General features: G+C 33.4%; 1 protein-coding gene and 1 long non-coding RNA gene across 2 annotated transcripts in view; one reads left to right on the top strand and one right to left on the bottom strand.

Moving 5' to 3' along the window:
* The first annotated feature begins 11,799 nt into the window (after positions 1 to 11,799).
* On the top strand, positions 11,800 to 12,442 carry LOC139431855 (uncharacterized). The gene is made up of 2 exons (XR_011641894.1): positions 11,800 to 12,054; positions 12,120 to 12,442. It is a non-coding gene; the product is annotated as an uncharacterized lncRNA (long non-coding RNA).
* LOC111422149 (diuretic hormone receptor-like) overlaps positions 12,333 to 17,270 on the bottom strand; it is a 51,699-nt gene continuing 46,761 nt past the window's right edge. The window contains exons 4-11 of the mRNA XM_023055377.2: positions 16,498 to 16,591; positions 15,958 to 16,051; positions 14,798 to 14,878; positions 14,618 to 14,700; positions 13,943 to 14,065; positions 13,677 to 13,862; positions 12,812 to 12,972; positions 12,333 to 12,757 (exon numbers count right to left, since the gene is read on the bottom strand). Coding sequence (XP_022911145.1) covers positions 12,607 to 12,757; positions 12,812 to 12,972; positions 13,677 to 13,862; positions 13,943 to 14,065; positions 14,618 to 14,700; positions 14,798 to 14,878; positions 15,958 to 16,051; positions 16,498 to 16,591 — 973 coding nt within the window. The 3' untranslated portion in view covers positions 12,333 to 12,606. The remainder of the gene's footprint in view (positions 12,758 to 12,811; positions 12,973 to 13,676; positions 13,863 to 13,942; positions 14,066 to 14,617; positions 14,701 to 14,797; positions 14,879 to 15,957; positions 16,052 to 16,497; positions 16,592 to 17,270) is intronic.

The raw sequence follows: 17,270 nt of genomic DNA, 5'->3' as shown, positions 1-17,270 counted from the left end.
TTATCGATTTTGCCAAACGCAAGACACACTGCGTTGGCACTAATAACTTCCTTTCTTCATGTGTTAGCCCGTTTCCGTCACTGTTCTTTTCTGTATATAGGTACGCATTGTATAAATAGCTAGTAGCACCATCAGTCAGACATTTTATTTCCAAACCATACTTACACGGCTTGTTAGGCATGTATTTCTTCCATCTACATCTTCCTCTAAAAGATACTAGCATTTCGTCAATTGTTGTAGTTTCCCCAATTTTATAGTACTTTTGACAATTTCGTATAAATTCGCGAAATATGTCCGAAATAGCAGCAGTGACGTCAGTCCGTTTTCTTCTCTAGTAGACCATTCTTTCTTGACGCATCATCAAACTTCAAACATAGGAAAATCATTGCAAACCGCTCTTTAGACATGAAGAGCTCTTTAGACATAACTCCTCTAAAAATATCTCTCCCGGTTCCGTCCGTCGCAAACAATGATTTGAACACTGCACTAAATATCGGCAGACCAATGAACATATCAAACTCCAAAGGATCAATGTCTTTCAGTTCAGGTTTATTCTGGCGTTTATATTTTTCTCTTGTCACTTCCAATCTTTGATTAGTAAAGTTTATAACTTTAGTTTTGATACTCTCAGATATCAGCAATCCAAATAATTGAGACGAAGAGCTGTCAGGTGGAATGTCAGTTGCGGTCAATGGAACTACAATGTTGTGCGCAGGAGTTCGAGTGATTCTTGATGGCCCTTCTGCGGACCACTTCATGCATCGTCTTTTACCATAGAAATATTTTTGGCGACGTGATTTGTCATTACAAGTTTCAGTCTCAGGTTCACTTACTTGGCTGATAGTTTCTCTTTCTAGAGGGTCAGCTCGACTTACTAAACGTGACAATGGAATGTCATCATCAGAGGAGTCGGAGATATGAGAATCTGCTGGTGTTGGTAAACTAATCTCTTCATTTTCTTCATCTTCTTCTGATGAAGAATTTTCACGATCTGATTGTATGCAATCTTCTTTACCTGACGATGATTCCTCTGATTCTTCACATAGCCATGCTGCTATGATGTCGTCTGATTTATTGCAACCAATACGCGTTCGGTGTATTTTCCGCGATGTGGAAGGCCCGGGCGAAGTATTACATCGCTTACGATTCATTTTATCTACAAGCGAAAAAATAAAAGAAATTCGAAAAAGTTACACTAACACTGACAATACGAATGCCGTACGTAAGATGATCAAATTCACCTGTATAAAAGTGCGTCATACGTTCGTCCTCGCTGCAGCACGCGTGTTACTGACGGCTAGGAAACTGCTAGAAACGACAAGCACGAATTCTCGCACAAAAGCAAGTTATGAACGAATAAAGCCGGATTTATATTTGTCTGACGTGTCGTGTTGTGACGCGTCAGAACGGTATCGGTTTAATACATTTACTATGGTGAGATTTATATTTGTGTGTCGCAATGTGTTGTGGTGTCTTGTGTTGTGTCGCATCAGCAGCGATCCCGATGTCCGTCAGAGCAGTGTACACCTGTCTTATGACTCGTCAGATTTGCGTTTCTTCTGTCTTTCGCTATTAAATTTAATCACATTTAACATTATCAGCATCGCTCTCAAGCTCTTTAACCAGGCCGGGAAATTCGCCTTTATCCTCTCTCTTTCTTTCCACTGGATGAACCCAATATCTTCTCTCTTTTACATTTTTTTAGAAGAGTTGCCAGTACCATAAAATAAATATCTTCTTCATAATTTGAATCAGAAGATTCATGGGAAAACATTATAGACCCACGTATGAACTCTCTGAGTGCTACGATTGTATTGATTCAAAATGTCGCCAGAGTGCGTCAGAACACAAGAAAGAATGGGAAATCCGAATAACGGAGATACTAGACACCAAAATATGATGATTTAACCTAACATCTCTTATACAAATGTCAGTGGTTTTCGAGACACAGGGTGTTGAAAGTAAAATTCTTATTTCGAAATTTCTTGATAATATTGAAGCTTTTTGTACTATTAACATAAAATTTGGTAGTTTTATGTTTTCGAGCACGAGAAATAAGAATTTGAAACTTGTTTTGATATTGAGATACACACTGATCGTTTGATAAATCAAATCATAAGTTGTTTGGCTGTCGAGCTACGACCAATAATAAGGGTATTTTTTGTTGAAAAAGAGTACACTTTGCAAGTATTTCATAAGTGAAAAAAAAAGGAAGAAAAAGCGACAAAAACTTTATTTTCTTTTAAAAACATATTTTTTTCGGAGTGGATTTTTTTTGCTAAATGAGGATGTTCGTCTAATAATGTAGCCACATCCGAACAACTTTCATTTTGCATGTTAAATTTGACTGTTAAGTCGGCAGATAATGTTTTTACAGAAAGTTGCGACTTTTCACTGCTCCAATAATCATTCCCTAGTGAAAATACCCTTTCAACAGCAGCATTAGTTTAACTTTTAAATTTTCATGTGGGATATGTTCTTCTCTAAAATGCCGAAAGATTTCTACCCATCTTTTGTCAAGTTCTATTTTCTCATTGTTCCATTTCTTCAATTTTTCTTCATTTAAATATAAATTTACTCTTCGAATTTCTTCAAAGAGAAAATTGTCATTAATAACAATATCTTTTACTTCCTTCATTACAAATTCGACTGCTGAAGAAACTTCTTTCCATTCAATTTTACTATTTAGAAGGGTCCATTTTAAACAATTTAATGCTTAAAATTCACTATCTATTCTTCGATATATTCATAGCAAATTTTATAAAAATTTTCTTTTTCTTTTAAAAATTAATTTTTTATTCCGAGATTGGAATCTTCCAAAACGGGCAGTTTATTCTTTAGAATTAGTGGTAAAAATCCATCATTAAATCGTGATTTACATTGCAATCGTTTAATATAATACAAACTTCTGCTGCTGAAATTTTATCTCCTTCAATTTGTAGAGTAATTTTGTTGAATGTGGTATAATTTTTTTAAAGTTTGATTTCATATTACAGGGAAACCCCGCTTAATGCGGAAACAGCGTTAATCGAGATCATTATTGGATATTTTTTGACAGCTAAACAAAGGGAGAGTTTATTGGAGGAAGTTGGTGTCCACAAACAAGACGACTTATCACCAAAAGCCCAACATTTATACAGGAAAGCAGTGATGTATAAGAGGAAATTCCAGCGCCAGTGTATAACATCCCAAAGAAATAAAAGAAAATTTTTACAAAGAGACAACTTTTTAAGCAGTCAATTTCAAGTTTAGACAGACTAAAACAATCGTTTTTTTGAGCCAATATGACAACGAAGGAAGAAGGTTGCAGGGGAGGCGTTATACACTTGGTGTCTAGTGTCTCCGGTATTCGGATTTCCCATTCTTTCTGACTCACCCTGTATATAAAATTGCTTAGTTTAGCCGCTAAGGGCTTTAAAAATAATATGTTTTTAAATTTTTTTTAAATAAGTCGAAAAATCCTCTGTGGATTTTATTCATTTTTTGGTCATGCATTTGTATCAGTAGACTACAGCTATTTGTGGAATAAACTCTAATTTCGAAAATTATAGGGTGTTTAAAAACTTTGTAAAAATAAATTATGCATCCACATGTTTTTCCTGTACAAACACTACCATTCTCTCCCACAAGCGCGAATGAGTGATGCAAGATGACTAAAAACATTTTTTTTTTAATAATGGGCTAGGTATAATTAATTTTAAAAACAAAAACAGTGTGTCACTTAAACTTGACGGCAGTATTCGTATTTTTCGTTTTGCGTTTTATCTTTGATTCAGCATGAATTTTCAACAGTTAATGCGATAGAATCTCTACCACTGGCGGAAATTCGTAATTCTTATAAAGAATTTAGAACTCGTCTTCAAATGTGTGCCGAATTAGGAGATGATGCGTTTGAATGAATAGTTGATTTGTTCACTTACAAATAAATAATATTTATTACTTACATAGTGTGTTATTACATAGATTTACATTTAATAGTTATTTAACCAACAAGTCTGAAATGAAGTTAATGAAGGCGATTAATTATCGAGATATTTTCGAAGTAAGTTTGTTTATTAACAACCTGTATAATTAAATATACAGACCAAATGTTTCTACACCTCATTGCAGCGATAAGCTTCGAATAATAATGTTACAACGTAAAATGGGTGTCATTGCACAAAAATTAAGTCGTCGGGTTTGAATGACGGCGATTAGAGGAAAAAATCCGTGCTTTGTTGTATACATTAAGTTTTTTTTTACATAAATTGGTGAATAAAATTTACCGCCAGACATAAAATAGAACTACAGTAAAACCTCTTACGCGACCCCGTCTTACGCGTCCCCGTACTTACGCGGTCGGGGCGCGACGAGAATTTTTTCGACAAGCATCCCTCATTCGTCGGTCAACTCTTTTAGATTTTATAAAGTCAAAACCGACGTAATAATATATGTTTTAATATTATTTATCTACGACTGCTTGGATAAGTCATCATTTCCACACTCATTTGAAGTGATTTGAGTTACGTAATGAAGTTCATTACCTCACTGGTTTCATTACGTAACGCATTTTTAACCCAATCAGAACAGATTTAATTTATTGAAACGAGCAATAATACAAAAGGAAAAATGCTACCTATTTAAAGAATACTATTTATTATAAACATTAATTGTTATGTTTTTACATTTCGAAACACTTATTCCAGATGAGTAAACATGTTATTGAAAGTGACATTAATCCAAAATTGTCAACAATCATTTCAAAATATTTTTATAAATGTCAAAATAGACCTTTTTAAAGAAATTGATTTTTAAGTAATTTTTAGCAGTCGTAGATAAAATGTTGTATATCACACGTGGGCTAGAGCATAATTACAGTACTCGTGTGATTACACGACTCGGTCTACAACCTTGTTGTGCAATTTCTCCACACTCGTACAGTAGTTATGTTTCTAGCCCACTTGTAATATAAATAACTATTATGTACCTTATATTTTTATTTTACTTTTATTTTTTCCAGAAAATAAATTTATTAAAATTTATACATTTTTTTAACAAAATTAATGTTTATTAATCCTTGATTTTATAATATTATTTAGATTTTCGATTTACGCGACCTATTGCGTAACTACGGGGTATTACTGTACTATAAACTTTTTTTAGTCTATCAATGTGAGTACTACATTTATTGTTTCAAAAGATATACATAGATGAGAAACGATAAATATGATTATCTGAACTATTGTTGAAAAAATCTGCTTTCACCAAAGTGTGACGAATTGTTAATTCTACCGGAATTTAACAAATATTTTAACCACCTTTCTAACCTAACCTTCTTCACAGCTTTTCTATATAGGGTGCCCGTTATGTATGGAATATAGTATATATCTTGGTAGGTATCAACTTTACAAAAAACATTTTATACAAAAGTTGTTTAATATTTTATTTTCCATAATAAGACAGCATTCAATTGTTTTTATTTCAGAAAACAAATGAGCACAAATAACACTTGAAGGTTTTTAAATGGCAATGTACCCTTTCGTTAGGCTCATTTGATAGAGATTTTTTTTCTCTTTACGATGACATAAAATTTTAGAACCCTTATATCAGAAAATTTTTGAAAAAAATGTAAAAGTTGTTTATTAAGAAAATTTAAGTAATACATTATCTAGATATCCGAGATCGTCAAGTAACTCGAAGTACCTCGAATTATTGGAGATGTACACTAATTTTTCGTTTATTTGTTTTATTTGTTATATAAATTTAATTTATGGTAATAATTCGAGGTACTTGACGATCTCGGATATCTAGATTAATGTTATTGATTAATTTTTATTAATAAACTATTTTTACATTTTTTTCAAAAATTTTCCGATGTAAGGATATAAAATTTTTACGCCCTGTATAATAAAATTTTTCTGCTGATTGTAGGTATGCTGGTGCGTTATTTAAATCGAATATGGTACAGAAAGAACCTTCTTCTTCTTGAGGTGCTTATCCGACTAAAACGTTGTCAATCGTAATTTTGTTGATAGCAGCTCGAGACAATTCTGCTGAGGTACCATGAAATTCTTTTTATGCCGACTCCTCTTTTTCCTTTGATTTTCCCTTGCATTATGGATTGGAGCAGGGAATGAAGGGTTTGATGGTGTACAGGGTGTGCAAATTTGAGTGTTATTATAGGCTATCTCAGAAACTATAAGAGATATGAAAAAAGTAGTACCATGTCCCGGTCTCTTTTTTCAAGACTAATCCAATCCCGCAAACACCAAACATCTATCTTCTTTTGTTTTTAAGTTATAGCCAAAAAGTCAAATTTTCGTGATTTCAAAAAATGCTCATATTTCGTTTATTTTTGAAATTAGAGAAATGGGGTTGATATGTTTTTAAGACACCTTTTTAAGTAGAATATATTGCCGTTGAAAAATTTTAAACATATTTGATGAGATACAACACAAAGTTATGCTTTTTTAAATACAAACTATACTTGATTATGATATTACTAAAAAGAGCATATTTTTAGCTTTCCAATGATGTATCGCATGTATGGTGTATATGCGCAAAATAAGCGCGAATGCTCAAAATTCTGATTATAGTAGGCGAGTCCGGATAGTAAATACTACCTACAAGTAGTTGCTATATGGTTTTGTACGAATATGACAGAATAAAGTTGGTTTTGTACCATTATTCAGGATAAAGTTGGTTTTGTACCAACGAATATAAACTTTGAATAGTTAATTTAAATTTCTCAACGTCTTATCCCTGACTTTGTTCATCAATAAAAAATCGTTTATTAAAAAATACAAGAAATGAATTAATTAATGAACAGTCACAGACTGTCATCTTTTTTTACTAAAGTGAATGAAATGATCAGCAAACTCACGTTGCTATAGTAACTAAGTGGCATTTAGCGTTTTCCTCGACTACTATAATTAAAAATTTGTACTTTAACCTTCAATATTTTAGAATTGAAAATAACGCTTATTTTCTGCAAATACACCATGCGTGCGATATATCATTGGAAAGCTAAAGATATGCTCTTTTCAGTAACATCATAGTCAACTATAGTTTGTATTTAAAAAATTACAACTTTATGTTATACCTCAAAAATTATCAGCTATGTTTAAAATTTTTCAACGGCAGTATATTCTACTCAAAAAAGTGTCTTAAGAATGTGTTAACCCCATTTCTCTAATTTTAAAAATAAACGAAATATGAGCATTTTTTGAAATCGCTAAAATTTGTCTTTTTGGCTATAACCTAAAAACAAAAGAAGATAGATTTGGTCTTTGCGGGATAGGGTTAGTCTAGGAAAAGGAGACCAGGATATGGCACCTACTTTTTTCGTATCTCTTATAGTTTCTGAGATAGCCTATAATAACACCCAAATTTGCCCACCCTGTACATGTTTTCCAATTCCTTATTCACTCTTTGTAGCAGTTCCCTGTTAGTCATGGGAGCTGTCCGTGGAATTTTGAACATTCGTCTATACAGACACATCTCAACGGGATCCAGTTTTTTAGTTGTGGCTTCTGTCAAGGCCCAGGATTCCATACCGTATAACAGTGTGGATAAGACATAGCATCTTAGACTCCGTGTTTTAATTTCTCCGAGTAGAGTGCGCGGTGGTGCCCGTGGTTCAGGGCATCTCATTTCGCTCATGCCCATTATATTAATGGTCAAGTTCTTCATATCATAGATAGCGTTGTCTATTTTTCATCCTCTTGCCAAAGTCTTAACGTTCCAGGTACATATCTTTATAGTCTGTGGTTGCAATGTTTCTGTTTTATGGATACGCTAACTGTTCTCCTCCGGAGATCTGTTTGGGAGACTTACCATACGATTTTAACCAGGGTTATAAGTAGAATCTTTAATGTGGTGGTTGTCCACTGTCTTCTACATCCTTGTGCCGTTCACCGTATTGTCCTGCTTATACCTGCAGTCAATGATCGATAAAGCGTCGTTAGTTGTCTAGCGGGGTGCATCATGAGCGATAATTTTTTGATAAATACTTACAAAATAAGTTTCGTGCTCAAAACGAAACGTCAAGAAAATTTATGCAAACACTTAAAGAGCATTGACGACAGGCTCTATTTTCAAACTATATATACTTTGCTATTATGAACATGACAACAAGCTTGCGTTCTTATAGCTGCTTTATACTCTGGATTCATAGTACGATCTTCAAAGGACTTATAAGAGAGGTGTGAACTTGCTAAAATTTAGCGATTTTCTTAATACATGAAAACGATGATTAAGATGTCTAAGATAGACTAAGTTTGAATAAAATTAATAACTAAATTCAGTCTGTATGGCACACAATGGAAAAAGTTTGCAACAATGAAAGGACATCCAATTATTGTGTGTACTTCAAGGTCTATAGTTTGTCTTTTACAGTGTCAATGATTTGTCTTCTTAGAACCTGCCTGCAAACGGTAATTAATTCATTTTGCACATGAACTGAAACATACTTTGTTTTACCGAGTAGAGTTCAAAGTGATCTTGTAACACACCTGCTTGTATTCAAATTTTAATATCTCCATAAATTTCCTGATTCAGATTCCTTCCGTTGAAGAGCACGTTCGTGAATTCCAGATAGTATTATTATTGAAATAGTAAGAAATTTCTTTCAGTCTCTAGGTAGACGATAATTAAAAAAGCTTTCCGGATAAACTAGTAAAAATCATTAAAACGATTATTCTGGAACAAATACGTCAAGAACCTACAGCAACATATGAAAAATCAGCTAATTTTTAAGCATCTAAAGATCGGGGACGTTCTTGTTTTGTTGTAACTCATCTGGTAATAAAATGTTAAAGCGTCTGTCAAGAAATTTCTTATGCTACCAGCTTTAAGAGGTAAGAATATTAAACACCTTCCCGTTTTTGATGATGGTAAATATAACTGCAAGATCTTCTACTGTGTCCATTTTCTTTTCTGTTCTTGCCTCTTTGTACTTTTTTTTCAACAAGTGTCGTTGCAAATACGTATTTTTTATTCTAAAACAGCCTGCAGAATATTTTAAAAAGTACATTTTTCTTTACTTCAATTAACATAAAACATTTTACCGGTGTCTTGTGTAGTGTCCTACATTATCTTCTTCAAAATTTTTGGTGGTATTTGGATGTTGTACTTCTACGAATGCTCGATTCATTTTCACAAATAATCTTAACTACTTACTCCTTTTTTGCGTTTCTCATTTTCAATTTCTAAACCACTACTAGTGTCCTCATTCGTTTAATTTTCGTTTTGAACAGTATCATCATTTCTGTGCCAATATCTTTCCTTTTTCTGGATGTTGTCAAGGCCTAAATTGTTTTGATTGCGTACATGGATTCTTATTATGATAAAATCACCCGTAAAGTGTATGCGTTAAATCTTGCTTTTCATTCCACTGTTATGTGTTGTCCGGCGATTGTTATGTCGTTTAAACTTTTGTCTCATGTTTGACGTGGTCTTCACCTTCTTCCACCTACTTGCTTCCTTGCCAGCCACACACGTCACTTGTATTGTATTTTGCATTCTTTGTAAATGATCCCACCAACATATCTGTGTCTTTTCTATAAAGTCGCCTAAAACCTAAACATTTAGATACCGTATGTCAGTGTCTTCTGGAAATGAAGCGGCAGATGAGCTAGCATGAGAGGGCAGCGCTAAAGCGGTTGTGGGGCCAGAACCAGTAATTGGTGTATCATTTGCGATGGCCAAACATAGGATTGGACTGTGGGCTGAAGAGAGACTTCGCCTACAGTGGACCAGTTCTCCTGGAATGAGACATGATAAGGTGTTTATTAACATCGCCACTATCACACCAGGGAATATTTTAGGACTTGCTCGTAGCAGCATAAAAGTTCTAATGGGTGTCTTTAATGGGCAGTGCTGATTAAAAGCACATCTCAACTTGTTGGATTTAGCCAACGATGTTGAATGCCGACTATGTGCGGAGGAAGCAGAGACGGTTGAGCATATTTTATGCCACTGCCCTGCTGTTAACGGTATTAGATTCTCGATTTTGGGTCGCAGTTTATCTCCCCAAAGGATCTGACTGAGCACTTTCACCGAGCAAGGTATTAATGTTCGTTAAGAGCATTGGACTGCACGGTGAAATTTGATAATGATATCTATCGTGGTACAATAGATCTTTAGGGTCACGGTGCAAGGTTGGTTGGTCCGCCTACCCGATATGTAGTCTATGTAATGTAATGTCAGTGTCTTAACCTAAGTCTTAATAATAATAATTTATCTTAACTTTCATCCTTTACACTTCTTAGATACTTCATTTCATGGAATATGGTTTTAGGGCTCAATTCACCATCGGTGGATTCAACATACGATTTCCCGAATCATTACAACAACACTATAGTGTCACACATTTTTTCGCTACCTTAAAAGCATCAGCAATTTTTTGCGATTAGGCTACGTATGCTCTGCTTGGCATTCGTTTTCAGAAGAGATCATTTTTACTTATATTTTATTAGGCTTTCACGGCTAATGTGAATTGAACTAAATTTAGAACTAACACTAGAAACTTTTGGTTTTGCCGTGTATCTTTTAAGAAAGGGTTTGACGTTTCGGTTGCCAAGTTACAACCTTCTTCAAAAACTGGTTCGAAGTGTATATTTTTTATTTCCTACAATCTTAGCGAGATCTTGGGGAATGCATTTGCTGCCGTTCCACAATTTCGTCTTTAATTTTTAAGATATAAAAGCGTGGGTTTTAATAAGAAAGTCCAGTTGGTACTGAAGATATTTGGTAGAAAATTTAGGTTAAGAGTAACCTGTAATACTTTAAATAGCCCGGCAGAATGCTAATGAGCTGACATACCATTAGAGCAGTACTGACAGAACCAGATTCTAAATTGCTTTCTCGAGTGTGATTGAGAAGAAAGGTAATAAAGGAGAAGACAGAGCTATGTGGCAAATACATGAGAACACTTATCGCAAAGCGCACCAGGAGCTCATTAAAACACAAAATAAATAACAAATACATAAAGTTATATGCACAATAAAAAATTTGATAAATTTATAAGGAAAACAACAAAAAATGTTCGATGATTCAGTACGGTTAATATGCACCTTATGGGAAAATCGCTGCTTCAAAAAACAACATCTTTCAGTACTTGATTAATACTAACATTCCGTCAACCTTAGAAAACTGAGTTACATCTTTTCAACAAGCACTTGGTTTAATCTTAAACAAAAGTTTGAGATAAAACTCATTTACTTACAATGTGATATTACACGACTATGATTTTCCCTGGATCTGTACTAAATTAAGCATACTATTGTATTCATTGTATTACATGACATTTATAAGAGTCAACGAGAACAGGCTGAATCTGTCGTCCCTAGATACGGTCAATAGATAGCGATTTGGATATGAAAACTGGTGAGGTTCGAAGTAACCTCAAGGCGGTTCAGTTTTTATAATTTAGAGAAATTTCAATTTGTGTTAACTGACTGATATGGGCACACTTGTTTCTACGAGTATCATTTGGCATGTTCATTAGTTCAACGTTGAATACGTTGATACGGTATATATTTTCTTGTAGTCCTTTGTCTCATGTTGGCAATGTTTGAAACTGGATGACCGAGTAATTTTGTTGTTTTCATGCCCGGTGTAGTGTATTCATCTACAAATAGGTACCTATTAAGTAAGTAATTATCGGTTATATTTACTGATAAGATTAATTTACTCTGACAAGTTCTGTCAAGTACCGTTAATAGACATTTTACATTAAGATGAATATACAGGACCACAAAAATATAAATATAATTAATAATATTTTGTAATAAATTCAATGACAGTTTAATTTGTCAATCAAATAATACAAAAGAATGGAAAAATTTATTCAAAAATTAATAGGACCCAAAAAATATTTAACCAAACGTGAATATTTAATTTGCATAACATCCATTTTTGGTTACACCCCATCCGAATTCGAAGTCTCCCTATTATTTCACAACAACCTCTTAATCCCCATCGAAAATTTTTTAAAAATTATGGAATACCACAATACCGTCGTGGATAAAGAACTACGAGCGATCGAAATCTTCAGATTGTTAGATAAGGATGGTAAGATTTAAAGTACCTATGTAGTTACGTAAACGAAAACTTTTAATCGCCGTCGCATTTAAAAGGAAAGGGATTTATAAGCTCCGACGATGTGTACAGTATTTGGAAAGACAACGCGTCGTACTTAAGTTGGGATTACATTTCGTCATGTTTTCGTGCCATCTCCCCAGATAACAAGAGGATTTTTTATGACTCACTTCGAGATATGTTGTTATCAACGGATGGTTGAACTACTTTCGTGTATTATTTTGTTGTTTGAAATGAAACAATTATTTTTTTAAATGTTTTAACACCGTTTACTTTATTTTCTTTATTTTGTACATTAATAAGATAATTTAATAATTGTAAAATTAAAAATAATATAAATTCGGAAGGATTTCTTTTTGAATCTTTGGACCCATCATTCTTTTACATTTCATTTTCATTATCATCCACATTTGTTTCGGCAATCACGTTTCCATTGCCACGGGAAATCTCGTCGAGTTGTAACATACTTTCTTCTTCGAGAAGAATATCCATTGTTAACCTGCGATCCTCCCGTGGCTGCCGTTCTCAGCCGGTTTCATTCGTAGCAGGTGGTAGAAGAGGGCAACGAATTTGAGGGGAGCTGTTTCGGTGTGTTGGAATTGAGATAAGGGTAGTTGTTGTACCTACGGATGTTGCGGATTCTCTCTTCTTAAATAGACCACCCGCGTGGTATAATCTTAAATAAAGTATTTATTTATATAAAGATTGTTTTAAATTTGAATTAATTTACCTTAAACTATCCTTGAATTTGGGCGATGAGAAATCTCGGCTACTATATCGAGTTCGTCTCGAACCTAACGATCTGGTTGTATGCCAACTTCTAAAGTGATGTTGAACGGTGTTTTTTACTTCGGCGTTCATGAAGCAGTAAAAGAATGCAACGGAAAATCCCTTGAAATAAATAATTTATTAAAAATTGGAGTGAAAGTAATCTAAATTTGGCGGCATTCATCAATTTATTATGGGTTCTTTATTGTTCAAAGTTCCGATTTTACGCGACGTTTGTCAAGCTAAGCTGGGTTAGTTCAACGGTGCGAGAACCTGACCCTATTGATCTTGGGATTTGAGAGTGTGTCCTGCGTATGTTTGGATTTGATGTGGTATAACTAAAACTCTTGATCAAATAGCAAAAGGGATTTGTTCTAAAAATAAAAAGAATTTTTTAAGTAAAATAATAGTCAAAGTACCTCCCAACATATAAATCGATAAATGTAATTTTCGTGTTCCACTTCAATTATTTTTTATTTCGACATCGCACGCATATTCAGAACACTTCTTTTTTTGTGGTTGTTGTTTTGTTGGTGCCGTTCGACTCGATGACCACGATTGACCTCATTACAAAAATTTCCATAGAGTTACTGGGTTCGTTTCGAATGGTTCCGAATTTATTATATGTATTGTATTTTGTGTAACCAAATGGAAAATATTTCTATCTCTAACAACACGTTTAAAGTTTAGGGTTTAATTTAACTAATTTCAGTTTGCTAATTGTAAGTGAGCTTACTATGTACATTTTACAACAGTTAATGGTGAGTTTATACGCTTGAGGGGTTATAATCTCGGGGTCAAAACAGGAAGTCCGAATTCCAGCTTACCTGAATCGACAACATTCCAGCGCGTACATATTCATAAATCTGCTTCGAAACGCCCTGCGTAGGCCCCATTATCATCAATATATAAGTTATACCCAGCAGAGGAATTAGTACGAGGAGTGCTTTTGCTGCTTTTCTGTATTGTTGAGTTTCGACGTTCGTTGCGGATCGAAGTTTGGTGATCAATACCTAAGCGGAGCCAAAAAATAAAAAAGACAAGGATCGATTTTTCAACAAGAATGTCATTTTCAAAGCTTCTTGTTACGTACCCACATGATTACGAAGAGAAAGATGAGGTTTGCCAGTAATACGAGAACCGCTGGCAGCTGATAGATCCAATCTAGAGGATGTGGTGCCCAGGGGCAGGTCTTAATTCCGTTACGTTGATGTTGCTGCAAAACCGTGTTGTGTCCCAATTAAAAAGGAACAAAAAATTATTAAAACATTTTTTTTACATTTTATAATTATAAAAAGTTTTAATAAAAGAATTTTTCTGAGAAAAATAATTTCCCCCCGCGGACGATGCGTCGACGAAAGCGACCTTTTTCTTTTTCTCTCTCTCTCTTTTTCTCAATTAACTTTACTCTAGCTCTAATCTCCAAGAGTCTAAAGAGATAGCAATAACGACAAATTAAGCTCGCCGGGTCTGCTACCCATTTGTTTTTGAGCGTGCACTCGAAAGCTAATTGAAGCTTTGCACGCGTGGAACGCAAATTTTCGCAAAATCTCTCCAGAGGGTTTACAATACAACCAAACAGTTCATCATTATTAAACAGAGCTACAAAGAATAATTATTTTCAACATTCTATTTTCATAAAAGAGGCCATTTTATTAGAATATTCCCTTTATTTGATTAATAAAGTGATTTTAATAATTTAGTGGTTAATATATAAAATAAGTAAGGGAGAATAAAATAAAAACATTACAAATAAAATAAATATTACCAGTTCACGATTATCCCAGTCTTCCAAGAATATCGATATAGTTCTCGCGATCCCCCATATTACGACGAATATCCCCGGAGCTCCTGAAATAACCCAAACGAAAACGACCTGGATTACTCCACCACCATTTCACAAAAAAGAAAAAACGATCATAACATTTTAGAAATTTTTGCGGCTTACCCCAACCGATGAAAGCGTACAAACACCATCTTATATTTTCACCGGCGAAAGCCTTCGCGACGAGAATGTACAAGTATAAACCTATAAAAATAAAACGTTAAATTTGTTTGAGTGCGAGTGTACTTTCTATTAACCCAATTTACATCGTAATTAAACGTTAAATAACCTACCCAATAAACTCTCCCCGTACACGGAAAGGGATATTTGGGAATAGTGAGGACATTTGGGGGGAGTTATGGTGGCGCTGTCGGTTTATAAACGTGAACATGACAGCAATTTGGAGGAAAATGCCGAAATACGCGTCGATGATGGATGTGAAATTTTGAAATATAATGAAAAAAAGATTACTAATTACTGCAACATCGAAGGTTTCGAGATGAAAAGGAACTTTATTGTTATGATTTTTTAAATTACAATGTACTAATTTGATAGTTATGAAGATTATATTGAGTAGTTTATCAAAATATTACGATGCGATAGAAAGTGGTTTCAAGAAAATTTAATTTAGTTTCATTGTACCATACATCATTTCTTGAATTTCATAATCATTGTGTTATATTTTATTAAATATAACTGTGTAAGTTTAATAGTTATGGAGGTTACTTACATAATTAAATCGTATCTCCAAAACTAATTGAGATATCTTGACGAGATAAACGGCGTTTTAAAGAAAATTTAATCTAGTTTTCTTGTACCATAAACGATTCCTTAATTTACATAAACTTGTTAATTCTTTTTAATGTCACTGTTCAGTTTGATTCTTATGAAGATTACGTTGAAAATTAAAGAATCGTATCTCAAAAACTAATCAACATATTACGATGAAATAAAAAGAGTTTTAAAGAAAATGTAATCTAATTTTATTGCACCATAAACAAATTCTTAATGAATATACTTAGTTGTTATGATGTAACTCATGATAAGTCTTAATTGTAACGAAAATTATATTTAAAATAAAAAATCGTATCTCAGAAACTAAGATTTTTATGATTAATTGAGATTTAAAAATAAAACCTAAATTGATTTGAATCTGAACAATTAGTGCGTACATTAAATTTAATAAAGTACAAACTTGCTTCATTAAGATTGAAGATTTTATAAAAATTCCTGCAAGTTCTATCAAAGTAGAGCACTTTCAAACTAAAAAACGAAGTGCTTACCTTCGACAAACATCCAGAAGAAGTTGGTGAGGTGGAAATAGTGCAGCAGAAGCAGTAAGAACACGCAGGAAACTTTGCTTGAGGGCAAAGACACCTGAAACCCAATATAAGATATCTATGTTAGATGTCCTGCGATAACAACAAAGAAAGAAGTTTTGAAACATCGAACTGTCTTTATCCCTAAACTTTAGTTTTTCTCTTCAGAAAATATTTCAAATTTGACCCTCAAATTTATTTAAAAAGACTAAATTTATATGATCTATATCTTGAAATGTTTTGATGGGCGTCATTAAAACGATAATTTCTTTTAATTAGTTAGTTTAATTAGTTTTAAAAGAATGTTTATCTTTTTTTCTTTTAAACTTTGATTAAAATTAATCCTCTCATCCAACCTTCTACGATTTTCCTTAAGAGGTTTCATTAAAACTCAAGTATAGAGTAAGCGCTTAAGACCAGTTTAAATTGAAAATTCCTTAAATTCTCACATTTCCAAGTAAACACCTTTTCTTATCATTCTCAAATAACAACAATAAAACTCACCTGTACCAATAACGTAAGGATCCAGATGAAATTCGAAAAAATATAGCTGATCATCAAATTCATATGGATCGAGTTACGTAAACATCTTAAATCTCTGTAAGAGAATACAAAAAGGAAATAGTAAAAATTCTTTTAATTTAATTTATAAGTGCAAATCATTGGAAGATTCACAAAAAATTATTCGTTTTCATTTCAACCGTGAAAATGGTATAATAAGTAGTGAGAAGCTCATGTAATATTTAAGGCGATCGCATAGCGGGAAATTTCAGGGAAAAATTGCCTCACTTTGCAGTCGACCTTCTTTAGATATTTCATAACCTGATACGCAATGGAACGAGGATCGAAGTTCGTAAATATTTGAACGAGTCGAGACGCTATCGGCATCAAAACTCGTGTTAGGAACGAGACTTGAGTTTTGTGCAACACTTTTCTCGGTGAGAAGGAGGAAAAACATTATCTAATAACGCTATTAGGCGTCAAATCTCACTCGTTTCGTTATTTATTTAATTTTTAGAACTTTTTTTTTGATACTGATTCGCTTTTCCAAACAGGTAGACTTAAAGTACTTCACAAATATTTACTCGACCCCAGTTTTATTATCAGTTTAAAACCGGTCACATTTTTATTTTTTCGAGTAGGTAACTTTCAGTTGATAAACGTATGTGTTTTGTACTATTTTAAAGATAATTTTCACAGGAATCAAGGTGTGACCAACAAGTCATCTTGTTTAACGTATACATTTGAGAATTATATATTTTTTAAATATAACTATA

Source organism: Onthophagus taurus, chromosome 11, assembly GCF_036711975.1.
Source record: "Onthophagus taurus isolate NC chromosome 11, IU_Otau_3.0, whole genome shotgun sequence".
Lineage (NCBI taxonomy): Eukaryota > Metazoa > Arthropoda > Insecta > Coleoptera > Scarabaeidae > Onthophagus > Onthophagus taurus.
This window is presented reverse-complemented; position numbering and strand designations above follow the sequence as displayed.